The sequence below is a fragment of the Equus caballus genome, chromosome 6 (genome assembly GCF_041296265.1).
Source record: "Equus caballus isolate H_3958 breed thoroughbred chromosome 6, TB-T2T, whole genome shotgun sequence".
In the NCBI taxonomy this organism is placed as follows: Eukaryota; Metazoa; Chordata; class Mammalia; order Perissodactyla; family Equidae; genus Equus; species Equus caballus.
The window spans coordinates 99182310-99210000 of record NC_091689.1 but is presented as its reverse complement, the minus strand read 5'-3'; the positions used below and the strand labels follow the sequence as shown (position 1 = coordinate 99210000).

General features: G+C 45.2%; 2 protein-coding genes and 1 long non-coding RNA gene across 31 annotated transcripts in view; 2 read left to right on the top strand and 1 right to left on the bottom strand.

Moving 5' to 3' along the window:
* The first annotated feature begins 275 nt into the window (after positions 1–275).
* LOC100064692 (rab-like protein 2A) lies at positions 276–17734 on the top strand. 21 transcript variants are annotated; one of them, XM_070271990.1, is made up of 10 exons: positions 279–405; positions 1143–1300; positions 10650–10679; positions 11812–11891; positions 12550–12629; positions 15507–15618; positions 15937–16031; positions 16388–16471; positions 16664–16783; positions 16947–17734. In XM_070271990.1, exons 2-9 carry the CDS (start codon positions 1194–1196, stop codon positions 16742–16744), a joined length of 669 nt encoding a protein of 222 aa, XP_070128091.1. In that variant the 5' UTR covers positions 279–405; positions 1143–1193; the 3' UTR covers positions 16745–16783; positions 16947–17734. The 21 variants fall into 21 exon arrangements, with proteins under 21 accessions (XP_023499790.1, XP_070128091.1, XP_070128085.1 ...); XM_070271984.1 differs by having other exon boundaries at positions 15934–16031; positions 17309–17734; XM_070271980.1 differs by having other exon boundaries at positions 15934–16031.
* Positions 13482–27691, bottom strand: part of TMEM19 (transmembrane protein 19) — a 30356-nt gene continuing 16146 nt past the window's right edge. For 5 of the 9 annotated variants that reach the window (XM_070271972.1, XM_070271973.1, XM_070271975.1 and 2 more), the window contains one exon: positions 21626–27314. In XM_070271972.1, coding sequence (XP_070128073.1) covers positions 27151–27314 — 164 coding nt within the window. In that variant the 3' untranslated portion in view covers positions 21626–27150. Of the gene's footprint in view, positions 14313–21625; positions 27315–27691 lie in introns of those variants that run through there. The other 4 variants (XM_023644019.2, XM_023644017.2, XM_023644020.2 and 1 more) reach the window with 1 other exon arrangement.
* Positions 20624–23522, top strand: LOC138924874 (uncharacterized). The gene is made up of 2 exons (XR_011440224.1): positions 20624–23337; positions 23374–23522. It is a non-coding gene; the product is annotated as an uncharacterized lncRNA (long non-coding RNA).

Genomic DNA, 27691 nt, shown 5'->3' with positions numbered 1-27691 from the left:
TTCATTTATAGATTGGTTATGGATTATTTTCATCGACATTTCCCACACTATTCTCTGAATAAAAGAGCACTACTGCCAGACCTTCAGAGTCCAAGAAATCTTTCTTTCGACTCCTCAGCTCGCGGAGCCCACATCACCCAGACCAGACTCGGGCCGCTGGAGGCCCAGCTCGGTCCCCAGACGCGAGCCTACCCCAGACTGAAAGCCCCGGGCCAGCCCCGACCAAACGCGCGCTGCCCAGCGGTGCTCCTGCCCGGCAACGCGCTAGCCAGCCCGCGCCCCGGCGGGGTCCTTCAGGCCGGCGCCGGCAGCCCTGCTCGGGGTCCTTGCGCGGTTGCGTAGCAGCTGCGAGGACGCGGGCAGAGCCGGAAGCGGAGCGCGGCGCCGCGGGAGCCGGGCCGCCGGGTCCGGACGGGTCTGGGCGGGACAGGCGGGACGGGCGGCCTGCGGCGTCCCTGGTCTCTCCGGCCTCGCCCGGGCCGCCTGCGCGGCGGGTCGGCGTGGGGCGCCGCAGTCCGAGACCGGCGGGGGCCCTGGGCGGACGGAGGGCCCGGTGGCGGAAAGGACGGGCGGTGGGGTCAAGCGGGGGCGGTGCAGGTGGTCCCCAGACGCGTTAGGCCCCCGACACCCGCGTGGAGCGGAGGAGAGCGCCCGGGCGGGGCTTTCCAGCGAGGGGAGGGGAGAGGCGCGGGGCGGAGGGTCGGGAGTGCCGGTGAGGCCAGTCAGTCGGTGACGAGCGCGCAGGCCTTCAGAGCGCTCCGTTTGCCAGTGTCCTGTGATGTGGGCCCTGTTTTATAAGTGAGGAAACTTTGTATGTAAAACTTGTAACTGTTGAACTGTGGCTTCGGTGTGGCTTTAGAATACTGTCCCCTCCAGGTGGGAGTGGGAGGTGTGGCCCTGAGCATAGCTGCAGAGGTGACATACGGTAAACCACCCTAAGAGGATCTTGGTGTGGCCAAGATGACAACCCCACAGTTCAGCAAGTGGCAGCCAGGCCGATGGGGAATAGAGAAAGATGCAAGCGTGTTCTTGGGCCCCTCTCTCATCAGCTCGTTGTCTCCTCTGTCCAGGAAGAGGAAAAGTAGATTTGGTTGGGGGACTTAACATCTCTTTAACAACAGCCTCTTGATCTTCCCAGACAGTGATAAGACCCCCCTCCCCTGGACTGAGCCCCTTTCTACAGCCAGGAGCCAATGGCCGGGGACAGAGCCAAACCCTGTGAGCTGGACCAAGAGAAATACGATGCTGAGGACAACGTGAAGATCATCTGCCTGGGGGACAGCGCCGTGGGCAAGTCCAAGTATGTTGGGAGATTAGGGAAGAAAGACCAGGCCCAGAGCAAGTCTGGGTTATTAGAAAATAGCCCTCCAGAGGCTCAGGAGCGTGGCTTCTATGGAAGTGGTAAGGGAGTAGTCTTGGCTGGAGCCCAGGTGTGCATGGGGGAACGAGGGGGATCACATTGGCAGCTGTGCGTGTTGGGCGGCAGGCAAGGCATAAGGACTGAGGAAGGTGGGCTTTTTCCATGAGTCCTGGCAGAAGGTGTGGGGCCGGTTACCCTAGAGACTGATGAAGCAGTCCAAGGTGAGGAGGTGAGAGCTGGGGTATGCCAGTATATGGTGTGTGGGCTGAAGGATTGCGAGGTGGAAACAGTGGGAATGGAGAGGGGAAAGTGTGAGAGGTGTGCCTAGCCCGACCAGTGACAGGTTGAATACAGGTGCTAAAGATGCTTTCTTGGAGGAGCTGACTGAGACTGAGAAGAGCTGATAGAAATGACAGCTGACTGTAATCAGCATAGAGATTGGTGTGTTCTTCTGACTTCAGTGCCTGTGTGCACAGGTGTGGAGCTGCCACCCTGGAGAGCTGAAGGGAGGCCCGCAGTGCTGGCATCTTGTGTCCACAAGGTGTGATCCTGTTTCTCACCTGTGGGCTGCTGTGGGCACACTTCCATTTCTGCCTTCACAGGATGGGGGTAGACTTGCCCCGACCAGATGTCTGGTTTAGTCTTATCTCCCAGGTGTTCCAGATCCACCTTGTTTTCCAGCTTCATCTTTTACTAACATATCCTTGGACTCAGGTGGCTGTGAATAATTCTCCAGGGGCTTTGCTAGGTTTTAGGTTATCTTCATGAATTCACATTCTCTCTCTGCCCCACCCCAGCGCTCACAGTGCAGCTCTGGATTAGTATTTTACAGTTGCTTTGACCATCCTCAAGAGCATGCCTATACAGTAAAGGTGAGGGAGAGTGTTGTAGTTTGGGGAGGTTGCTCAGTAAATAACACCCCCTTTTTCCCCACCCAAGTTTAGAACCAACAAACAGAGAACAGGAATGGCAGGCAGGTGAGAGCAAACTGTCAGCTTAATACCTGACAGAGACGTTGGAGAATGTAGCTTGGTGTGAGATCCAAGGTGGCTACCCAACCCCCAGGTTCAATGCCAGTCTCTTATAAGCCTCACTTAAAACAGCAGAAAATAAGAGTCCAGGCAATTAACAGGATGTCAGCGATTACCAGAGCATTGACCTCTATAGTTACGACATTTGGAAAACAAGCCAGTCCCCCGCACCTAACAGTATCTCAGGGAAAACATTGTCCCAGACACAAAGACCATGATGAAAACACGGTGTATCTGAGGGAAGGCGAGCAGGTGAGAAATGTTGGTTCAGTTGCACTGGGACTCAAGAATTCTATGACCGTTTTCAATATCTCCAACTTGTGAATCTAAACTCAGTTGGGAGAAAACTGTGAAGAGGTGGATTAACTCCTGCATTCATTGTAGCTGGAGGGCATCTGTGCACAGCCTCCTCTCGATAGCGTCTGGGAGGTGGTGCCACCTGGCACGGCCTGGAAAGTGGGAGGAGCGGCCGCCCCGCTCCCGAGACCTCCTTGGAGCTGCCTTCTTTCCTCATGCAGCAGGTGCCTGCGCTCGATCCTGTTTCCTCTTTGGGCCTGTTTCTGGATCCCAAGCCTCCGTTGAGGGTGGGCCCCTCCACTGCATGTGAGCGGGTATCCTCAGACCCGGGCACTGCCTCCTGGGGGCCTTTCCTTCCCTCCTGCATGCGCCACCTTCCTGAGCTGGGTGCTGCTGCAGGGAGATGTCCTCCGCTGACACCCGCATCCAACCCAGCCAGCTCATGATCTCAGTGTCCTGCCTGGCTCCCCTTTAAAGGACGTCCACTTGACAAGTGCTGAGCGCGACTAGGGTCAAACCCTGTTCTGGGTGATGGGTAAGAGCCCCTCCCTGAGTCCCCACTTACACCCAAGCGTTTGCTTCATGTTTTCAGTACCACTGTGGCTGCTGGCAGTCTGAGAGGCACCCATGCTCTTACTGCGCCTTCTCTCTGCAAATCCAGAAGGCATCTTCCCCTGGGGAGTCGTCTGAGGCTCTCCCAGCCCTTGCTTTTCTTCTTAATAATTTCTTTGCACCTCAAATGTTCTTTCTGCCTAATAACAAGACAAGGCCTTTTCTGATTCCCTGTTTGAGTGTAGTTCAGTCCAGATGCATTGCCTTTTTTCTTTTATAGCTGTCTAACTGGGCCTTTAGGGTCTCGTTTTCCCCTTAATAATTGTCTATCATTGGGCAAAGGCACATACCTGCTCAGGCTGCATGGTGTAAGTACAAACTCAAGTCGACCGGGGGAAATTATAGGCAGAGAATACACAGCATGCCCCATGTCCCAAGCTCTTGTTATCCCTGAGGCCAGGAGTAGATGGGCTGGATGCCTTGTGAAAAGGTCCTCTAGACAGGGATCCAGCACCTGTAATACTCTAAATACTTTTGGGAAAGGATGGCAAGGACCATCCATGTGACTGTGTAGCAGTGGGAGCTTTCTGGGGCCTCCAGAGGGTGCACCCGCTCTGCTTTTGAACTCAGGCCTGCCGAGCTGGCTGTCCGCTAAGCCACAGGAAGTTGGGAGGGAATTTGTCTCTCCTGTTGTCGTGTCTTCCAGAGGCCAACCTTTCCTTAAGAAAACCCTTCTCGGCCTTTGTTTGCACCTTTCACTGCTCCTGCTGTGATGAGACGAGTGTCAATCAGCTGTTCCTCCTCTACTCCCTGAGCACATGATCTCTCCAGACAGTGTTCCAAGCACAGGTCCTTTTCTTACCCTCTGTGGCTGGAGTACTTTCACTGTGTGGTTTTCTACGTCCATCTAAGAAAGTAGTGTATTTTCTGTATAATGTGGGTGCTATTTCTTTTTAGTTACAGATGAAATCTCCCCCCCTTTTACAATGGAAGCTACAGTTTAAATCTCAAAAGTGTAAAATCATGGCTAGAGTGTATTAAACTGACAGATAAGGAGTGCCCTCACAAAGGTGGGGAAAGCACAGCTGCAGTGTAGAGAGACTGGTTAGGGCAAGCCTGTGTGTACAGTGGACGTACAGCAACGACCTGAAGGAGGCCAGGGAACGAGCCATGCAGGTATCTGGGGGAGGTGCATGTCAACGAGAGGAAATGACTGGTGGCTGGAACAGGGAGCAACGGAAAGAGAACGGGAGAGAAGAGAAGAGGAAGTGGAAGTCAGTGGTGGGGCTGGGGATCTGAGGAGGCTTTGATCTGAAAGAAATGGGAAACCATTGGATGGTTTGAGCGGAAGAGTAGCCAAGTCTAATTTTTTTTTTTTATTGAGTTGATGATAGTTTACAACCTTGCCAAGTCTAATTTTTTAACTGGATCACTGACCACATTCTGAATGGATATTCCTCCCAATAATCAATACATCAGTCAGGGAAAAAAGTTGTAAGGTGATAAAGCTTTGAACAACGCAATTATCAGTGTTGATCATTCACGTATAGAGAGAGATATATATTTAAGAGTTTCTGTAGTGACTTAATTTTGCATTTCACTGATGCCTGATTATATTGAGCACCTTTGCACTTATTAGTGCTTATTGGCCATGTGGAGCTCCTCTTTTGTGAAATGTCTGTTTATTTTTATTGGATTTTTTTTTTTTATTATTGACTCAGAGAGACATCATTATACCTTCTTGACCTTTCACTCTGTGGCTTTTCACTCTATTGTTAATGTGTGTGTATTTTGTTGTTTTTTTTTTTGAGGACGATTAGTCCTGTGCTAACTGCTGCCAATCCTCCTCTTTTTGCTGAGGAAGACTAGCCCTGAGCTAACATCTGTGCCCATCTTCTTCTACTTTATATGTGGGGTGCCTGCCACAGCATGGCTTGCCAAGCGGTGCCATGTCCACACCCGGGATCCGAACCGGTGAACCCGGGGCCGCCGAAGCGGAACGTGCACACTTAACAGCTGCACCACCAGGCCAGCCCTGGATTTTTTTAACTGAGTTTCGACAGTTCTTTTTTATTCTAGGTACTAGTCTCTGTTGGATGTGTGGTTTGCAAACGTTTTCTCCAATTCTGTAGCTTATCTTTTCATCCTCTTATAATAGAGTCTTTCACAGACAAAAGGTTTTAATTCTCATGAAGTCCAATTCGCCATTTTTTTCCCCTTTTATTGATCATGGCCTTTGGTCTCCACCAAGCCCTAGGTCCCAAAGATTTTTTCCTATGTTTTCTTCTAAAAGTCTTATAGTTTTAGATTTTACGTTTAAGTCTGTGATAAATTTTGAATTAACTTTTATTTAAAGCGTGAGGGTTTGGGGCAAAGGTTGTTTCTTTGTTTGGTTTTGCTTTTGGTTTTTTTTGCTAATAGATACAGTATTCAATTGGTCCAGCATCATTTGTTGAAAAGGCTTTCATTCCTCCAGTGAATTGCTTTTGGACATTTGTAAACAGACCAGTTGGCAGTGCTTCTGTGGGACTCTTTCTGGTTCTTCCTTTTGTTTCATTGATCTGTGTGTCTGTCCCTCTGCCAGGACCACACAGTCTTTATCACTGTGGCTGTATAATAAGTCTTGAAATCAAGTAGACAGATTCCTTCCACTTTTTTCTTTTTCAAAATTGTTTTAGCTCTTGTAATTCCTTTGCCTGTCTATATAAATTTAGAAAATCTTGCCTATACCTATAAAACATCTTGCTGGGATTTTAGTAGGCCCATATATCAATTTTGGGAGAATTGGCATCTTTTTATACTGAGCTTTCCAATTCCTAAACATTGTGTGTCTCTCCATTTATTTAGATCATCTTTGATTTCTTTTCATCGGTTATTTTGTAGTTTTCAGCATACCGGTTCTATAAATGTTTTGTTAGGTTTACACCTAGGTATTTCATTTTTTTGTTTCTTGAGCATTTATAAATGGTATCACATTTTAAATTTCTGTATATATGTTTGCATTGCAAGTGTATAGAAGCACAGTTGATCTTTGTACATTGACTTTGTATCCTATGACCTTGCTGAACTTACTTATTAGTTCTAGGAGTCTTTTTTGTAGATTCCCTAGTATTTTCTCTGTGTACCATCATGGCATTTGGAAATAGGGACAGTTGTATTCTTTTCTGAGTCATATGCTTTTTATTTCCTTTTCTTGCCTTATTACACTGGTTAAAACCAAGAAGTGAGCGTAGACATCTTTGCCTTGTTCATGAGTTTAGAGGGATCACATTCAGTGTTTCCCCATTGAGTATGCATTAATTGTAAGTTTTTCTAGAGCTCTTCATTAAGGTTAGGAAGTTCCAAACTATGCCTCTTTTTTGGAGACTTTTTTTTATCATGAATGGGTGTTGCATTTTTTCAGATGCACTTTCTGCACTGATTGATACGATCATGTGATTTTGCTTCTTCAGCCAGGTAATATGGTAGATTACATTGATTGATTTTCAAATATTGAACTAGGCTTGCATCCATGAAATAAATCATACTTACTCAGAGTGTGTAACTTCTTTGATATATTGCTGAATTCTCTTTGCTAATATTTTGTTAATGACATGTCTATATTCATGAAGGATATTGATCTGATGTTTTTGGGGTATTTTTGTACTGTCTTTTTTTTTTTTTTTTTTTTTGAGGAAGATTAGCCCTGAGCTAACATCTGCCACCAATCCTCCTCTTTTTTGCTGAGGAAGGCTGGCCCTGAGCTAACATCTGCTGCCAATCCTCCTCTTTTTTGCCAAGGAAGACTGGCCCTGAGCTAACATTCGTGCCCATCTTCCTCAACTTTATATGTGGGACGTCTGCCACAGCATGGCTTGACAAGCGGTGTGTAGGGCTGCACCCGGGATCTGAACCAGCGAACCCCAGGCTGCCAAAGGAGAACGTGCAAACTTAACTGCGGTGCCACCAGGCCAGCCCCTGTACTGTCTTTAACTGGTTTTGATATCAGGGTAAAATGACCTCATAAAATGAACTGGGAAGTGTTCCCTCCTCTTCTGTTTTCTGGAAGAGATTGTGCAGAATTGATATTAATTCTTTGCACGTTTGGTAGAATTCTCCCCTGAGACCATCTGGGCCTAGAGATTTATAGTTATAGGCTATTCAAGGGATCTGTTTCATACTAGGTGAGTTGGTAGTTTATGCTTTTAAGGAATTGATCCATTTTGTCTAAGTTGTCAAATTTCTGTGTGTAGAGTTGTTTGTGGTATTGTGGTTTGTAGAAGGCTGCGATGTGCCTTCCTGAGAAATATGGATGTTCCATAAGCTGCTTCAGGCAGGAGTGACTGTGCCTGGGCATCAGTATAAGGTCAGTGTTAATGAATCAGCAGTAAAAATGTGGGTAGAGGCTCTCAGGAACCCAGCCCTGTCAGTCCCCTCACGGCAGCAGCTCAGGGCTCGCCTGCTCAGTGTTTGTGGGGATCTGACAGGCTCAGCTGCTGTGAGCAACAGCAATAGCTGTGACTCTAGATTGGCTACGGCGCAGCTCTGCCAGTTTAGTTTTTTTCTTTTTCCTTTTTTCTTTTTGTTTTTTCCTGCCTCCCTGTGGGTTGCTTGAACATTTTTAAACATTCTGTTCTGATTTATCTGTAGTGTTGTTGGGTGTATCTCTCTGTAGCTTTTGTAGTGGTAGTTCTAAGTATTATCTTGTATATACGTAAATTTGCAGTCTACCAGTGAGAGTGAAGTGTAAACGCCTTGTTTCCCTTTATGTCCCTTTACCCTCCCCTGTTTAATTGTCTTAAGTATTTTCTCTACATACGCTGAGAACTCCGTCATCTGTTGTGATAACTTGTGCTTTGACCATGGAAAATAATTTTAAAAACTCAGGGGAGGGGCTGGCCCTGTGGCCGAGTGGTTAAGTCCGTGCGCTCCGCTGCAGGCGGCCCAGTGTTTCGTTGGTTTGAATCCTGGGCGCGGACATGGCAAAGCTCATCAGACCACGCTGAGGCAGCATCCCACATGCCACAACTAGAAGAACCCACAACGAAGAATACACAACTATGTACCGGGGGGCTTTGGGGATAAAAAGGAAAAAATGAAATCTTTAAAAAAAAAAAAAAAAACTCAGGGGAAGAAAGTCTATTGCACTTACCAATATTTTTTTCTTACTCTGTTCTTTCTTCCTTCTTGATACCCCAAGATTCCTTCTTTATTGTTTTCTTTCTGTTTGCCATTCTTTAGCCATTTTTCAGGGTAGGTCTGCTGGAAACAGATTCTTTTCATTTTCCTTCATATAAGAACATCTTGATTTCCCCTTCACTCTTGAGGGATATTTTCACTGGATTTAGGATCTGGACTGACAGTTCTTTTCTTTCAGCACTTGAGAAGTAATGTGCCACTTCGTCTGGTCCCATGGTTTCTGATGAGAAACCCTCTGCCCTTCGAATGGTTTCCCATATAGGGACTGTGTCATCTCTCTCACTGCTTTCAAGGCTTTTTTCTTTGTCTTTTGATTTCAGGAGTTTTACTGTGCTGTCTTGGGGTCCATTTCTTTGGATTTATCCTTTGAGTTTTGTTCAGCTTCTTCACTCTACAGGCTTTTATGTCTTTTTCCAAATTTAGGAAGTTTTCAGGCATTATTTCATCTATTGTTTCAGCCTGGTCCTCTTTTTCCTCTCTTTTCCCTACATGAATTTCATCATATAGTCCTTCAAATCCCTGAGGCTCTGTTCATTTTTTTCCAGTCTGTTCTCTTCCTAGTATTTGTCTCGGGTGATTTCTTTTGTTCTGTTTTAAAGTTCAGTGGTTCTTTCCTTTGTTCTTTCCATCCTGCTAGGAGCCCATCCAGTGAGTTTTTCATTTTGGTTATTGTATTTTCCAAATGTCCTAAAATAGCCATTGGGTTCTTCTTTACATCTTCCATTTATATGCTGAAAAGTAGTCTGTTGCTGAGACTTTCTGTATTTTCAGTTATTTCAAGCATACCTGTAATTGCTCATTGGTGCATTTTTACGACAACTGCTTTAAAAGCTTTGTCAGATACCTTTAACATCTGTATCATCACAGGGTTGGCATCTGTTGATCGTCTTTTTTCATTTAGTTTGAGATCTTCTTGGTTCTGGGTATGATGAATGATTTTCAGTTGAAACTTGGACATTTTGAATATCATGTTATGAGACTGGATCTTATGTAAACCTTCTGTCTTAGCTGGCTTCTTGTGGCACTGCTTCCGCAGAAAGGGGAGAGGCTGCACACCACCCACGCCCACCACTCCCCCAGCTGCTGGTGGGTGTGAAGTCCAGGCGCCTGTGCTCTCCACTGATGCTATGGGGAGAGGGAGCCCCATTACCATCTGGTAGGGAATTGGCCTTCTTTGACACCAACCCAGCTTGGGAACGTTGTGGGGGCCCCTCCTTACAGTCTCAAAATGGTGGAAGTCTAGGCCCCCCACTCACCCTTTGCTGATGGGGGGAAAGGTGGGCTCCAGTTTTGCGTGGTGTTTGGATGGTAGTTATAGTCTGAATGTTTTTTGTCCTAGGCACTGGGGATGCAGCAGTAGATTAAAAATCAAAAACTGCTTTCAGCGGCATTTCATTCCAGTTGAGGGAGAGAGACATTAAGTAAAATACTTAATATTTCAGTTGCTGTCACACGCAGGGCAGAGATCGAGTACAAGTTGAGACAGACTTGCCTGCTATAAATAAGATAATCCGGGAAGGTCTCATTGCTCAGGTGATGTTTGAGCAAAACCCTGAAGGACCTGCAGAATATTGGGGAACTGACTTTCAGGCAGAGGGCACAGCCTCCCTGCCCTCGGTTTGCTGTGCATAAAGCGAGGGTAGTTGTGCTTTCAACAGTGTGAAGAGGTGAAAATAACGGATCTGAGAGCCTCACTTGGGCTGGTGTGTGCACTTAGGGCAACGTGAGCTGTTTGTTATCAGGGTTAGTCTGGTGATTCCCAGGTTCCAGGCTTGGAGAGTCAGGTGATGTGCTAAATAGATAATTTACAGGCAGGGGCAGGGTTAGTGGGTTGAACAAACTCACTTTCAGATCTGTTGAGCTTATGGTTCACACAGACTTCTCCAGTGTAGACACATGGTCTACCCTGGAGGCAGGCCTTTATTTCTTCAACTGGTATTGGTGATCAGCTGCTGTGGTACCCAAAAAGGATTAAGACGGGGTCCCAGCATGCAGGGAAAGCAGCTGTGGGTTGTTATTACAGCGAGGGGCCGGGAACATAAGGGCTGTCAGGAGCAGAGAGGGTGGGCAGTTCCTGGGCATTGTCCTTCAGAGGAAGCCGTGTGGCTGTGGAATAAATGGGAGTTGGGAAGCCACAGGTGGCTCCCAGGTTGTCAACCTGGGGTCATGCAGCAGGGCAAGGAGGAGAGTTCGGGGGACATGTCTGACCACCTTGCACACTCTCCTTACAGACTTATGGAGAGATTTCTCATGGATGGATTGTATCCTTCAAGGTTTGAAATGCTCCTTGTTCCTGTGGCCCTTCCCACCCTCATGCCAACTCAACCCCACTGCCCACCCCTTTGCTCCAGTGGTCAAGGGAGGAGAGATAGGTGAGTGAATGCACCGGTTCCATTCAGGCTGGTTTCTTGCCGACTGACCCATGTGGCATTGCACATCATCGATGCAGCATGTTCTGGAGCTCACTCATTTGGATTGGCGTTGTATTAGGAGGGCAAGTAGAATGGCTAGTAGCTCCTGGTCAAATGCCTAGACTCAAGCCCCACCTCTTCTGAGTAGCTCTGGCCTTGGGCAATTCACTTGAGCTCTCTGACCTCAAAACTTGGGCTTTCTAATATTTAAAAATTCTCCAGTATGACTGAACTTTGTAAGATATGAGCTGCCAGCCTCTCCCTCCTCCCATGAATTGTCGCATTGTGTGGGTTTGGAGTGAGACCCTCCCTGACAACTAGGATGGTTTTAAAAATCTTACCGGGGAATGCACTGAGGACCATGGGTGAGAAGCGCCTGGAGCCTGCTGCCCCTGCCCTGGGCCCCAGCCACCAAGGTGGAGTCTGTGTGTGTCTTGCTTCACCTTCTACCAGGTGCTCCTTTGCACCCTCCCACCTGCTTCGTCCGGCTTTGCTGGTTAAACCACCAGTGTCTTGCAGCTTTAGGAAGTATTATTCACTGGGCTTTTTGTTAGGGTTTCACATACAGGCAAACTGCAGTTCATAAGCAGCTTGTCGAGGCTTCTTTCCCTGGAACGGTCATGTTGCTGCCTATGGCTGGGTTTCCCCTCTGGCCTGCAGGAGCCCGTCCATTAAGGAGCTGGCGCATCCACGGTTGCATTTTCCAACTACCTGATGCAGTTCATGACAGCTGCTCTGTAAAATGCCGTTCCATGTTTCCCCTTGGACTCAGATGACCAGGACACACACAGCTTCTCCCGCCCTCGCCTTTCCATTGTGCCAGCAATATTTGAAGCTGATCCTCTGTCTGCAGCATTCATTCAATTTAAAACCTAACTCCAGGAAGCAAAGGAGAGAGGGCCTGTTCCATCACACAAGTGCCCCCCCCAAGCACCTTCCTCACCTCCCTTTTATTCCTGTTTGCTGCTTAACACGAATGCAGTCAGCCGCAGCAGCTGTCCACGTATGCCCTGACCCTGTACAAACACACGGCCACCGTGGACGGCAAGACTGTCCTTGTGGGTGAGCAGCACGGGGCCCAGCCAGCCGACTCTCAAGGGGGAGGAGAGGGGAGGGGGAGGGGAGAGAAGGTCCCTGAGAGAGAGTAAAGCAGGGAGGAAATGAGACCCCAGGCAGGGAAGACCCTGAGAACCAGAGGGCCAGGGAGGGCGGGAGGCAGCACTTGGACCCGGTGTTCTCATTTAGCCAGTGTAAAAAAATACAAATGTGATCTGAGTATTATCTTCCTCGGGGTTTTGACTTTCCGCGAGGTCACAGCCTTCCCCTTGGCCAGGCCACACATCCTGCCTGTGTCCATCTGCTGTCACCACTCTCGGAAAGTCTGCCCAGTTTTGACATTGGAGGGTCCTGTATTTTGTGGGTGGAGGCAAGGGGGGCACCTACCTTCTCCCTCTTCGGGCTTCCTGCCTGCATTCTTCTTCCTCTTGGCCCTGGGCCTGTGTCTCCCTCTCACCCACGCCCACGGGCATACACAACGCCTCTCACACACCAAGGTGATCGTGTCCTAATGACACACACGTGCGAGCTGCGTGGTCTCCATTCCGCCCATCCTCCCCACGTGTGTGTTGTTTCTGCACTCAGAGACCTGCACAGAGGTGCTTAGGGTGCCCAGGTCTCCGCCCTCCAGCCCCTGTCAGTCAGAGCTGTGTTCTTATTGCAGACTTTTGGGACACAGCAGGCCAGGAGCGGTTCCAGAGCATGCACGCCTCCTACTACCACAAGGCCCACGCCTGCATCATGGTAGGAGGCCAGCCTGGAGGTGGACAGAAGCTGGGCAGGTCTGGCCTAAGGGGTGAGGGGGTGAGGGGCTTAGCCCCACTGAGCCCTCCCCACCAGGGCTGGGTGCTTGGGGAGAGGGGACCGGCGCAGCCTGGGGACCCTTCAGAATGTACGTGCTCCCTGGAGGTTCTGAGTGAGAGCTTGCCAGGTGCACTCCTCTTCAGGCGGGGATGGGAGAAGAGCCACCATGCTAGGGGAGGGGCAAGTTCAGGGCTCCAACGTGAGACAGAGCATCTAAGAGGCAAACACGGGGGGCCAGCTCCGTGTCGTGGTGGTTGAGTTCGCCACGCTCTGCTTTAGTGGCCTGGGTTTGCGGGTTTGGATCCTGGTCATGGACCTGTACCACTTGTCAGCCACGTCGCGGCAGCAACCCACATACAAAAGAGAGGAAGATTGGCACAGATGTTAGCTCAGGGCCAATCTTCCTCACACAAAAAAAGGAGAAGCAAACAGTCCCTCCGTGATGGAGCCCAGCTACTCAGACAAGCTCCCAAGGCTGTCCTCAGACGTCACCTGGTGCTGCTCTCTAGGGGCAGACACGCGCTGAGTGGACTCTGCGGTTCCCAAGGAACTTACCTTCCCAAACCAGCCCCTCTTTTCCCTCCCAGCTCTCACTTTGCTGTCTGGAACACAGTCCTCAGGGGTCCACCCAAGTAGCCGGGGGTAGTAAGTCCCATAAGAGGGCCTGAAACTCAGCCATGGGAAGGACCAAGAAAGGAGGCGAGCTGTGTAAACCTGTGTCCCTAGGACCTCCTGCCTATGAACTCCCTGGCTCCATCCTCGGGCCCTACTGTCCTTTAAGCACAAGAGCCCTTGGGATTTTCCAAAATTTTAATACTAGTACCTGTAAGGGGACAAAACAAAAGAGGGTAACAGGGTAGTGTCCAAAGTCGTACTTGAAGTCTTGCATAGTCAACATCTCTGACCCTTGAGACTGGGGAGGGTGGGTCCCAGCTGTTTCTGTTTCCGTTCTGCACTGGCACTTGGTGCTTTGAGCTCACCTCTCTTTTATCTCTGGGAATGACCTCCTCCTGCCTCTGACACATCTCCATTGGCCCCTTTTGGACCCTTTTCAGAGGCCCAGGGGTGTTTCTCCTGCCAGCCGGGGTTCCACTCTCCCCCTTGAAACCCTGATGGGGATGCTCCTCGTCCCAGCCAGCTCCTCCTCAGCTCTCAAAACAAGGAGAGGAAGCTCAGGAACCCAAACCTAGACAAAAGGGACTGTTTGATGGTGATCATGGGAGGCAGCCTGGTGTGAAGCAGGTTCCAGAAGTTCCACTACAAGCGTGCTTTATGAGAAATCTTTCTGGGAATTGAAGACAGCATGGTCATTTGCTGAAATGGGGCCTGGGGAGTAGCATGGAAGAGCTTCCCAGGTGGACCTCCTGCTGCCTCGGGGTGTGAAGGCTGCTGACCCATGCCCACCACCACGTGGGGCAGCCCCTGGCCCTGGGTGTGGTCCATGCTGCTCCCATGAAGGACTGGGTGGTTGAGAAGTGAGATCAGCCGCTCCAGGGGGTTTCAGGGCTGTTCATCTCAGTCCACTGTTGTGCTGGGCAGTTTGGGCCTCTGAGTCTTCTGGAGAACGGCTTGGAAGCAGGAGGCTGGCTTCTGAGGAGCTCCCGTGAGAGGCTTGAAGGATCCCTGCAAGGGAGGAAGGAGCAACTTGAAGTGTCTTAGGATTGCTGGCCTCCCTGCCCTTAGAGAAGTCCATGTGCTCATGCTTCTTGTTGATACTTTAAAATAGGTAAAAGCTATAAATTATAGGAAGTTAATAAAAGTATGATAAGCTACAAAATAACAGATAAAAATTACTTTTAAAAAGTTTAAAACACAAAATGAATAGGAAACTGGTGCAGCCACTATGGAAAGCAGTATGGAGATTTCTCAAAAAATTAAAAATAGAAATACCCTATGACCCAGCCATCCCACTACTGAGTATCTATCCTAAGAACTTGAAGTCAGCAATTCCAAAAGTCCTGTGCACCCCTATGTCCATTGCAGCATTATTTACAATAGCCAAGATGTGGAAGCAACTTAAGTGCCCATCAACTGATGATGGGATAAAGAAGATGTGGTATATAAATAGAATGGAATACTACTCAGCCATAAAAAGGGATAAAATCGTCCCATTCACAATAACATGGATGGACCTTGAGGGTATCATGTTAAGTGAAATAAGCCAGATAGAGAAAGACAATCTCTGTATGACTCCACTCATATGTGGAAGTTAAACATGTAGACAAAGATAACAGATTAGTGGTTACCAGGGGAAAGGGGGCGTGAGGAGTGGGCACAAAGCATGAAGGGGTGCACCTACAACATGACTGACAAACAATAGTGTACAACTGAAATTTTACAAGGTTATAAACTAGCATAATCCTAATAAAAAGTAAAAAAAAAAAATACAAAATGAATAGGAAATTAAACAAAAGCTTAAAATTAAAAGGAAGTCAATAGTAACTAAAGGAAAATTCTAGTATTTAAAATTATTACAAAGGAATTTTAAACCAAGCTTAAGCAGTTAAGAATAGACTAGGAAAAATCTTCACAATTTGTAACAGACTATACTGATTAGTAAAATTATGCAACTTTGTTAAAATGGGTAAATAAGCTTAGGTGACAAGATAACAAAAACATGAATAAATATTTTAACACTTTTGGATCTGGAGTTCTAGAGGGCTTCCCTGTCAGGGGCTGCAGCTCAGAGCAGGTGCCCAGTCCAGGATCGCAAACCTGTGGCACATGCCCATGCTCAGCTGCCTGTGCGAGTCACCTGGGGGTGGCCTGCAGATACGACGGCACACCTGAGCTGTCTTCCTTCTCTGCTCTTTGCAGGTGTTTGATGTGCAAAGGAAAATCACCTATAAGAACCTAAGCACCTGGTATGCGGAGCTTCGAGAGTTCAGGCCAGAGGTCCCATGCATCGTGGTGGCCAATAAAATTGATGGTGGGCGTCAGCACTTCATGGGGGACCCACCACCACACGCTTCCTCCTCCTTTCCTGGGGCAACAAACCTTTCCATCCTCCTTCCCAAGATAAAGCCTTTGGTTGCTTGCCATCACTTCCCTTCCCGGTAAAAATGTCAACTGAGCCAACCTGCCCTCTTCCCAAGGCACAGATCCCCATTAAATGAACTCTTTCAGGGCACATCCCCTGACTGTCCCTGCTCATCCCAGTTTCTGGAATGGGGGCTTCCTGTGACCTACCCTGCAAAACCCTCTCCCTTAATGGACAGGCCAATGTCCTGCCTTCTCTCTACAGCAGACATAAAGATGACCCAAAAAAGCTTCAATTTTGCCAGGAAGTTCTCCCTGCCCCTGTATTTTGTCTCGGCTGCCGATGGTACCAACGTCGTGAAGGTAATGGTAGACTGCAGGTCATTCTAGTGAGGTCAGGGAAGGGCAGGTTGGTGAAGTGACTGGGGACGCTACGAAGAGAAGGGCTGTCTTCAGGGATGTTGGAGGATGGGGATTGTTGTGGGGACCATGAGTGGGCATGTAAGTGTTGACAGTGGAGGAGGTGATGGGCCTGGGCTTGGTGAGGAAAAAGTTCATGCATCAGGGTGATGAGGAGAAGGTGACTTGAGGGGTGACCTTGCTGATTTTAGGGGTGGAGTGTTGCGTGGACTTAGGATTGGGCCTGTGGGTACAGTGCAGGCCAAGTACAGGGAAGCAGTACCCACTGCCATGTCTTCCTTCCTACCACCTCCCCCCAGCTCTTCAATGATGCAATTCGATTAGCTGTGTCTTACAAACAGAACTCCCGGGACTTCATGGACGAGGTTTTGCAGGAGCTTGAGGTGGGTTCAGGCCCAAATGTCAGATGGGATAGAGAAAACGGCTTCTCATCAGAGGGGTGTGGAATATAACCCAGTAGAGTGGCTCTTGCCTGCCTTTGCAGGCTGTACATGGTCATTATGCGCACCGCCCCTGGGAGTATCAGGGAGTTGGGCAAATTCAGGGCCAGGCCTCACCTGCAACCTTGTTCACAGAACTTTGACTTGGAGCAGAAGGAGGAGAATGTGTCGGAGCAAGAGCAGCGTGGCAATGTCGAGAGCCCATCTGCTTCCTGAGTCAGAGAAGGAGGCCTCTCTCCAGGGCCAACTTGTTGGGTAGGGGGAGAGCTTTCAGAATACCCCTCCCTCCCCCAACCCTCTAGCTTGGACCTGAGGAACTCTTCCAGGCCATCCCCCACTCTACTTCCTGCAAACCCACCCATCCCGTTTGCCTCCGCCACTTCCATGGCCCATGATACCCCTCCACCGCTGTCGCCAGGGACAGGGATGGGGTCAGCACCAGCAAGTACCTCGACGGTGTAAGAGTTCCACAGCACACCCTGAAGCGGAATTAGGGATCAGCAGCATACCCGTCTTCCCAGGATCGGACAGTGAAGAGAATCAGGGAACATGCTTTGTGTGTGTCTTAAATAAAAGGAAATTTAGGTGTTTGTTTTAATTCCCAAAACTGACCTCAGGGTTTAGTCACGGCATTTCCACTAAGGGAATGACTTCTAATCCTGAACCACCCCCGTTCCCACCCCTGTGGAATTGGGGAGGCCTCCATCCTTTTTTCACATGGTCTCCCATTCTTTTTCCTCTTTAGTCCCCAACCAGCTTTTTTTTTTTTTTTTTAAAAAGGGTTGAGCGGAAGGAGCTCGTCCAGGTGCAGCCAGTACGTTGGTGAACAGTGAGGCTGCAGCCACAGGCACACAAGTGAAAGCAGGTTACAGATCTAGCCATCCTCACAGTACACAGACATCACTGTCACTAACACCAGGGTCAGTACAGCCATACAACAAGGCACACCCATTTGGTTGGAAGAAATTAAGAACAGCTTCCTTTAAAAGCCCTATTTCAGCATGTGAGGCTTTCCCTCCTCTTTTGAGGACCAGTGTGGACATCGTGCCTCCTCCGTGGCGAGGGCTGCAGATGGACACACTGCCGCTTTTTCCACTTCTCGCTAGTACTTGTGGTCTGCTGTTGTTTTTATGACCATCTTGTGCATCATTTCCATTGTTTATATTTTTTGTTTTCTTTTTTACAGTAAAGGTTGAATTACATAAACCTTGAGTATATGTGCACGCTTTGTGGGTGTGGATTTCACTGAGCAAAAAGCCACCAAAGAACTTGTAGGTCATCAACTACATGAATGGGGGTGACTGTCTTGATCTGTCATGCAAGGGTAACCCAGGTTGACTCTTGATTTACTGTAACAGAGACCATTTCAGTGGAATTTGATGTTAAAAAAATGGGGGGGGGGGGGGGGCGCCAGCATGGTGGCATAGTGGTTAAGTTCACACACTCCACTTTGGCAGCCTGGGGTTCGTGGGTTTGGATCCCGGGTGTGGACCTACACATTGCTCATCAAGCCATGCTGTGGTGATGTCCCACATACAAAGTAGAGGATGATTAGCACAGATGTTAGTGACAATCTTCCTCAAGCAAAAAGAGGAAGATTGGCAACAGATGTTAGCTCAGGGCCAATCTTCCTGACTAAAAAAAAAAATGGATTGATTTGAGAGTTGAGAACAAATGATTTTCCCCTTTAAATACTGATACTTAAAATTTCACCTTAAGAGATTTAAAGTGACCAGGGGTTTTCAGGAGTGCATTACCCTGGTGAGGTAGGCTTTTAAAAACAACAGTAAGAAAATAACCCTTTAGATGTTAGCTCAGGGCCAGTCTTCCTCACCAAAAAATAAGCCTTTAGTTATTATAAATAATGTGTTTTTATATAATGGCTTTATTGAGATATAATTCAAATGCCATAAATTCACCATCAGTATTGGTTTTACATGAACCTTTTGCATTAGGTTCCCTAGAAGCAGAGCCTGAGAAGGCAATTCTTGTTCCAATGACTCAATGGGGCGGTTCTCTCAGGAGAGAGACTGAGTGGAGCAGGAGTGAGCAGGAGGCGGGAAGTTAACAAGGTTATGGTCTCAGCTGGAGGCTTCAGTCTCCCTTCCCCTGCCCAGGGGAGCTCTGAGGGCAGACTGCGCCACAGAGTGGGTCCCACTTTGAGACCAGGGGCTTTTTGTGCAAGTCAGCCAAGTGTTAGAGAAGTAGGTAGAGGGGGCGGTTTGTAGCCTCCAGGGCAAACTGGCTCCTGTTTTAGGGAGGGCAATTCTGGGGGGAAAGGGCAGCTACGAGTTATCCATTAGCACTCAAAGCAATTGAGGGATTAGTGCTCAGGCTGGGTGCCAACCTGTCCTTACAATGTTCGGCTCCACCTGCTTCTTAAAGTCCATTCCATCCTAACACAGGGAACACCACTCCTAAATCTTTTTTGAAATAATTTGAGGTAAAATTTACAAAACGTAAAATTAACTATTTTAAATTAATGCAGTACCATTTACAGTTACAATGTTGTGCAACTATCGCCTCTATCTAGTTCTAAAACATTTTCCATCATTCAAAAGTAAAACCCCTTACTCATTAAACAGTTTCTCCCCAATACCCTCTCCCCTCAGCCCCTGGCAAATACTAATCTGCCTTCTGTCTCTATGGATTTATCTATCCTGGAAATTTTATATAAACAGAATCATGCAATATAGGACCTTTGGTGTCTGTCTTCTTTCGCTTAGCATAATGTTTTCAAGATTCATCCATGTATCATGTACTTCATTCCTTTTTATGGCTGGATACTGTTCTGTTGTATGTATATCCAACAATTTGTTTATCCATCATTGATGGACATTTGGGCTGTTTCCACCTTTTAGCTGTTGTGAATAGTGCTGCTGTGAACGGGCTTGGACGTGAGTCCTTCAACTTTGTTCTTTTAATGATCGCTTTGACAACATTAATTCTTCCAATCAATGAACACTGGATGTCTTTCCATTTATTTAGGTCTTTAATTTCTTGCAGCAATGTAGTTTTCGTATACAAATCATTCACTTCTTAGTTAAATTTATTTCTAGGTATTCTTTGGATGCTATTTCCTTTTTTGATTGTTCATTGCTGGTTATAGAAACACAGCTGATTTCTGTGTGTTGATCTTATACCCTGAAACTTTGCTGAATTCTTTATTAACTGTACTAGTTTTCCTGTGGATAGTTTGCGATTTTCTGTAAAATAGAATATCATGTGCATATTGAAAAAGTTTTACTTCCTCCTTTCCAATTTGGATGTGTTTTATTTCCTTTTCTTGCTTAATTGGTCTCACTAGAATTTCCAGTTCTGGAATTGTTGAATTAAAGGAGTAAAAGCAGGCATCCTTGTCTTGTTCCTGATTTTAGGGGGAAAGTTTTTAGTTTTTCACCGTTGATTATGTTGTTAGTTATGGGTTTTCTTATGGCCTTTATCATGTTGTAGAAGTTCCCGTCTATTCCTAATTTTCTGAGTACTTTTATTATGAAAGGTTGGCAGGTTTTGTCAAATGCTTTTCCTGTGTCAATTCAGATGACTGTGTGGTTTTTCCACTTCATTCTATCAATGTGGTGTATTACATTAATTTTTGTATATTGAGCCACCTTTGCAGTCTTGTGATAAATCCCACTTGTTCATGGTGTATAATCCTTTTAATATTTGTTGATTACGCTAGTATTTTGTTAAAGGTTTTTGCATCTATATTCATAAGGGATGTTAAGGATATTTGTTGGTAATTTTCTTTGCTTGTGATGTAGCTTTGGTATCAAAGTAATTCTGCCCTCATAGAATGAGTTGGAAAGCGTCATATTCTATTATTGGAATAGTTTGGGAAGGATGGGTGTTAATTCTTCTTTAAATGTTCGGTAGGATTCACCAGTGAAGTCATCTGGTCCTGGACTTCTCTTTCTTGGAAGCCCCCCCCTCCCCTTTTTTTTAACTGATTCAATCTCTGCTTTTTATAGGTCTGTTCAATCTTTCAATGTCTTCTTTCTATTTCTTCTTGAATCAGTTTTAGTAATTTGTTTTTCTAGGAATTTATCCATTTCACCTAGGTTATATAATTTGGGGAGCATGTACTTTATAGTATTTTCTTTTCTATTTTTTTTTTTCTTTTACTGGCAGGAGGAGGAGGTTGGAGGAATGAGGCTGGGTGCTGGAACACCCACACTAACCCCCTGTTGCCTCGGCTCCCCCCAAGTGTTTTCTTATATTCCTTTCTATTTCTGCATAATCAGTACTGTCTCAACTCTCATTTTTTTGTTTTGTTTTGTTTTTTCGAGGAAGATTAGATCTGAGCTAACATCTGCTGCCAATCCTCCTCTTTTTGCTGACGAAGACTGGCTCTAGCTAACATCCGTGCCCATCTTCCTCTACTTTAAATGTGGGACGCCTACCACAGCATGACTTGGGTGCCATGTCCGCACCCAGGATCCAAACCGGCGAGCCCCAGGCCACCGAAGCGGAACGTGCAAACTTAACCACTGTGCCACTGGGCTGGCCCCTCCCAATGGCTTTTTATAAATAACTCATATCCTACTATACTCTGATAATTAAATCATTTTTCTATGATTCATAAATATTCAGATCTTCCCCAGGCCTTATGAGTCCCACAAATTCTCACCTTTTCCTTCAGTTTCTACAACTGGGACCATATCCTACTACAAAGATGAATTAGACAATTTGAAGACAGATTTCAGCTCACTGCCATGAAACTCACAAATATCCCTGAATATCTACCCACCAGTGATCTCTCACCTGATAACACTCAAAGTTCACCTCTTACCCTGGATAAGCAGATTTCTGCAAATGTATCTCTCTCTCTCCTGCTCTCTCAAAGAGATTTTACTAATTATAAACTGAATCTCCTTTACCAGCAACCTCTCCATCACTTCCCCATCTATGCCCTTAAATTCATTCAATCTCTTCATTCTTGAAACAAAAGCCTTGTCTGAACCAATTTTTCTCTAGTTTATGCCTAGGTCTTTCTTCCTCTTAATAATGAATCTGAAACAGAAGTACACACTTTATTACTATTTCTTCATGCCCCACTCACCCCTTGATTTACTACAAACGATTTCTGTATTAATATTGATATGTAAATTAATTTTTCAGCTTTATTGAGGCATGACAAAAACTGCATATATTTAAGGTGTACAATGTGATGGTGTGATATACCTATATATTGTAAAGTGATTACCACAATCAAGCTAACAATCATTACCTCACAATTACTTTTTTTTTGTGGCGAGAACATTTAAAATCTACTATTAGCAAATTTAAAGTACATAATACAGTATTATTAACTACAGCCATCATGCTGTACATTAAATTTTCTAAAACTTACTCACCTTAGAGCCAAAAGTTCGTCCCCAGTGACAAACTTCTCCCCATTTCACAACCCCAGCTCCTGGCAACCTCCATTCTCCTTTCAGCTTTTCCGAGTTCTAATTTTTAAGGTCCCACATATAAGAAAGAACATACAATATTTGTCTTTCTATGTCTAGCTTATTTCACTTAGCATGATGTCCTCCAGGTTCACTCATGTTGTCAAAATTGAAGGATTTCTTTATGCCTGAATAATATTCCATTTAGACAGCTACACAGATCACATTTTCTTTATCTATTCATCCATCAACGGGCATATAGGTTGACAAACAACAAGTGCAGGCAAAGGTGTGTAGAATATGGAAACTTCATACATTGCAGGTAGGAGTGTAAAATCTTGCAGCCACTTTGTAAAAAAATGGCATTTCTTTAAAATGTTATACATGGAATTACCATATGATTCAGAATCTATTTCACTCCCAGGTATACAGCAAAAAAATGAAAATATATGGCCAAAGACTCATATGTGAATGCTCGTAGCAAACCTACATATAACAGCCAAAAATAGATGCACCCTAAATATCCATCAACTAGTGGAAGAAAAAATAATGTGTATATCTATACAACAGGATACTATTCACCAATGAAAAGGCATGAAGTAAGGATGTATTATACAACAGGGATGGAACTAAAATTATTAATCTAGTGAAAGAAACCAGACCCAAAAGACGACATCATTTATGATTCTACTTACAAGAAATTTCCATAAAAGGCTCATATACAGACAAAAAACAGATTAACAGTTATCTAGAACTGGGGTCATAAGAGAGATAGAGAGTGAATGTAAATGGAATGAACTTTCTTCTGCAGTGATGGAAATATCCTAACATTAGATCACAATTATGGTTATATAACTCTGCAAATATGCTAAGAACTTGGAATTTCATACTTGAAATGTTACTATTATGTTACATAAATTATATGCCAAAAAAGCATTTAAAAAATAAATGTCAAAAATTGTACAGTTGTTTCTGACTTTCAGAAACTCAAGTTACTAACTCAAAATTAATGTAAGTAACACATATCTTCATGCCTATGTACTATATTTTGTTTGAGACTGGATTTTTGCAAATTTTTCAAAATCTTGCTTAGTATTTGCATTTGGAATTATGCATGCAAACACTTAATTGTATGACAAAATTCTCAACACATCGTATTTTACTCTTTTAATTCATTGTTTATAAGGTAGTTTATAAAGGGAAGGAATATCACTTAAAATAATGATGGGGAGGGGTAGATGGGGAAGAGGGGTAATTCTCAGAGATTATTTTGTTTACTTTGAGTACTTTTTGATTTGTAGAAGAAACACATTTGATTGCAGACTTTTTAGAAAAGTACTTAAAATTATTTTTACAGATGTATTTTCTTTTTTTCTCCCCAAAGCCCCAACACATAGTTGTATATCCTAGTTGTAGGTCATTCTAGTTCTTCTATGTATATCCTAGTTGTAGGTCATTCTAGTTCTTCTATGTGGGACACAGCCACAGCATGGCCTGATGAGCAGTGCCAGGTCCACAGCCAGGATCCAAACTGATGAACCCCAGGCCGTTGAACCAGAGCGTGTGAACTTAACCACTCAGCCAGATGGCCAGCCCCTGCATATCTATTTTTAATAGCAGCTTTAGTGAGATATAATTCACATATCATAAACTTAAAATTATTTCAACAAAAATCATCTATAATCTTACCAGATATCATATTAATATTTAGGTATACATCCTTCTACTCTTTTTTCCTAAATAGGATTTTCTTGGGTGTAAGCACCTAACTTGAAGGAGCAAAATGATAGTACTAATTATAACAAAATTTCACTCATTAAGAATGAGTGCTAAAACACACCCAAAATAAATATTACTTAGAAAATATTTCAAATTTCTAGCAGTAGCTATTTTGGGGAAGTGGGGATGGGGCTAGGTTTGTTGAGGGGGTAGTGGAGGTAAAAGGGTATTTTAGCTTTATCGCTAATGTTCTAATTTTTCAAGAAGAACAGATTCAGTGTATTACTTATGTAATTAAACACTAATAAAAAAGAAAAAAATCCAAACATTAAAAAAAGAGTTGCCACACGTATAAATCTTCAAGGGGGCAGTTATGACACATGAAAGAGAATTACGACATCTAGTCTCGGTGGGGAAGACTTTCAGGAGCCCTGTCTGCCAGCATGACCCCACCCTCACTCCTACAATCATTTCCTCACATTACTTTCAAAATCATCAAGATTGAGTCACATGATAGAGAAATAGGGAATCATCACAGTCCTCAGAAATTCAGGTAGCCACAGTGGCTTTTTCATTTTTGATTTTCCTCCAGAAATACGCTCCTGATTATCAACTTTCAGTAACTCTTAAGGAAAACAGTGATTAGAGTAAAAAAAGTTTAGCAAACATATTGAACACTCATATATTTTAAATGTTTGGGACTGTTTGAAGTTATGGCAACAGATACTCCATTAAGGGATTAAAATAAGCTGTGTAATTGTGTTCTCATCTTCAAAGCATGCACAGTTCACCTGGGAGTTTGGTGGCTAAATACAGTTTTTCTCACTGTGATAGCATGAGGAACATCAGATGGTCAGGCAGAGCATACCCACTGTGCACCAACGGCAGCAGCTGTTCACCCTGCAGGCACACAGCAAAGCTCACAATACCTGAGCTCACATGATTTTTCTCCACACTAGGTCTATATCCAGTTGGGAGGGGTTGGCATTCCTGAAGCCAACATCCTACATATACATACACACACACACACACATATATGTAATACATATATATAGCAGCTGGAAATAAGAGAGATATATGCACCTTGGCTGAGAAGGATAACCCAAGTAACAAGAGAAGCTAAGAAGGTTGTAGTGACTCATCGTTCTCTTGGTGGCTCCATCTGATGAGTCTTCAAGTGCCATTCCTTGACGTCTTCGGGTCCCTCAGGAGCTGCCCTGAGCCACAAACAACTTGCTCTACTGTGTAACAGCATGACAAGAAATGGTGCACACACCTCTCGGCTGCCAAGGCAGGCAGAACGTATTGTTTTATTGTACTATTACATGGAGCTCTTTCCAGGAAAAGGTTTTTTTATATGAACTGCTCACTCAGTAAAGAGGAAGAATAGGCTGAACTAGTTAAATATCCAATTATAAAGGATGTTACAGTAAACTACACCTAAGATTTTTTTTAAAAAGCCATAATTCCTTATCTACAATTTTCATACCCAATAAAGCTCTGAAAACAACAAGTTTCTCCCTAAGTTTGATGACAAAACCTGACCTGATCTGAGTTCTTTACGGTCTATTTGATAATGAGTGCCACCCTAGACTCTTTTGGGAGTTCTAAGTAAAATATTTTACTTTTCTAAAATCTGACAAACTTGGATTCCAAAACACGACTATCCCTAGGTTTCCAGAGAAAGGACTGTTGTGAAGCAGTATTTCCCCAAAATACTAATGATATGGTGATTCTACCAAACTCAAAGATGGTTCCAATAAATATTTTTGTCCCATAGTACGTCATGAGGATGAACCTCGAGGAAAAGAGGAAACAAAGCTCTGCTAGAACAAGTGCATGAAGCAGCGAGGCAGGAATGACGTGGAAGCGACGCAGCTATAGACATTCTATGATCACCGGCTGTTCACCCCCCTGCTGCTAACAGTTGTCTGCACAGAAATGAAAAGTGTCACTCTTCTGAAATCTCTTTTAGGTACAGTGCTTTAGGATATTCTTACGGAGTAGTTCTCAACCTGTTTAAACGTTAGACTCTCCCAGAGAGCTTTATAAAAGTAACCCACGTGTGAGTCTCACTGTCAGACCTTCGATTTTCTTGCTCTAGAGAGGGGCCTTGGCAACAGTACTTTTGACAATTCTCTACATGATTCTTAGGGGGCAGCCAGAGCTTTAAAAAGTCACAATGCCCAGGCTGTACCCCAGACCAGATAAATCAGAATCTTTGGAGGTGAAGCACAGATAAAAGTATTATTTTAAGGTGCTCAAGTGTTTCCAACTTAGACCCAAAGTTGAAAACCAATGGCTGAGACTCACTGAGTTGCTTGGCTTAAGGATTAAGGGTGTCAACTGTTTTATTTTTTCCTGAACCATGTCAGTTCTAGATCGTCACTGTAGTAGTGTCACCTATAAAGTATTCTAAGCTTTATCCACTCTGATGGTGCCTTATTCATGGAATCTTCCCCCAATTTCTCTAAGAATGAAAAAGGGGCAGGGGGAAAGTTACGGAAATCATGAGAAATATTTCAAAATACTTTCAGTAAAAAAATCCACAGCACATCACATTCCTTCACCACAAAGTGAGTCATCGTGAAACGCAGGGTGCACCTGAGCCGGGGATGCAGTGAAGAGGAAAGCACAACACAGAAGTGCAGAACAGAGAATCATGACGTCTCCAGCAATTTCCAGGAGAGCAAATGAAAAGGATTCTCCCAGTGACTCTAACTGTTCAAGATGCCAATTCCAGATTCCTATACAAATTTCAAAGAAAGCTAGAAAATATATTAAAAAATTTTAAATTTCAGATAATTGCTGCTCAGAGATCAACTGAAATATATGGTAAGGTGCACGTTTTTCAGATACAAGGTAGATCTCTTTTGCTTTTACTTAAAAATATTTTCATGCATTCTAAATTGTCATATGAAAAAGACATTTGCTTTTTTTCCATCACTAACCCTGGGGAAGGAAGAACAAACATGGAGCAGGCCTCACAGGTCACTGGGAACCAAAGTCCACGCTCCTCACGACTGGAAATGCAAGTGACAGGAGAAGAGCAGGACACACCTGCTCGGGCTCCACACTCATTGGTTTAAACCACTCAAAACAGATATAACAATCGGCACAGCAGCACTTCTCCACCAGAACTGAGACCACTTTAAAATTTTATCCCTTTTAGTCCCTACACTGGTTTAAAAAAACAAAAGTTTTATCTACCAAGTAGGAGCTTTCAGTTCAGTGCACAGCAACATACAGGGACATTTTAGCTTCACTGCTCAGGAAGTTCTGCTGAGTAGAAGGGAAATATGGGCACAGTCTGTGTGCTCATCACTCAGGAGGAAGACGGCAGCTGTTACGAGGAGCTGCTAAGAGGAAAATGTGGACTCCATCACGATGGACATGGAAGGAGCTGGCATTTTCGCCATGTCATTACTGTTACTCTTCTTAGGATGAAACTCGGAATTGCAAATTTAGCTGAACTTACCACAGTTCCAACCTTTGTAAATGAAATAAAGTTCACTCCCTGGGCCAGAACCCCCAAGCAGCCGTTGGGAGCAGGAGGGCAGTGACCACAGAAGAAAACAGATTCACGGCATTGTTGTCCAGAATGGGTCTCCCTGCTATGTACTTTACCTCCCTCGCCGGGCTGTTGACCACCAGGCCAGTAACTTCATCCAAACCTGGAGTGGAAAATCCAAAGGACTTGATTTAAAAAAAGAACAAATTAGCTTTTCTCCTCCAAAGGAGATAATCTTTGAAAGATTCTCAGCCACTTGTAAAATGACTTTAGTGGATAATCTATATGGTGAGAGCTACGGAATCCTTGATTACAAAAGACCTCTTTGAATAAATGGGGCTCGGCACACCCCAACACCATTCTCAACACTGCTGGAGCCCTTCAGAAGCAGAAGGGAGACATGAAAGCAGAGATGGCTCCCTCCAAGACCAGCCTGAGGCCCCTGAGAGTAGGGACCACTCTTTCACCTCCATGAATGGATACCCAGGACCCCGTAAGGTGCTGGCACAAGATTTACTGAGTGAATTAATCTGCCCCACA

What these genes read in the sequence shown, in the direction of transcription:
- LOC100064692 (XM_023644022.2), top strand. Translation starts at nt 1,194, where the DNA reads ATGGCCGGGGACAGAGCCAAACCCTGTGAGCTGGACCAAGAGAAATAC. An exon ending in AGCGCCGTGGGCAAGTCCAA is followed by an intron (nt 1,301 to 10,649) that starts GTATGTTGGGAG and finishes CTCTCCTTACAG; the next exon opens with ACTTATGGAGAGATTTCTCA. An exon ending in ATGGTACCAACGTCGTGAAG is followed by an intron (nt 16,032 to 16,387) that starts GTAATGGTAGAC and finishes ACCTCCCCCCAG; the next exon opens with CTCTTCAATGATGCAATTCG.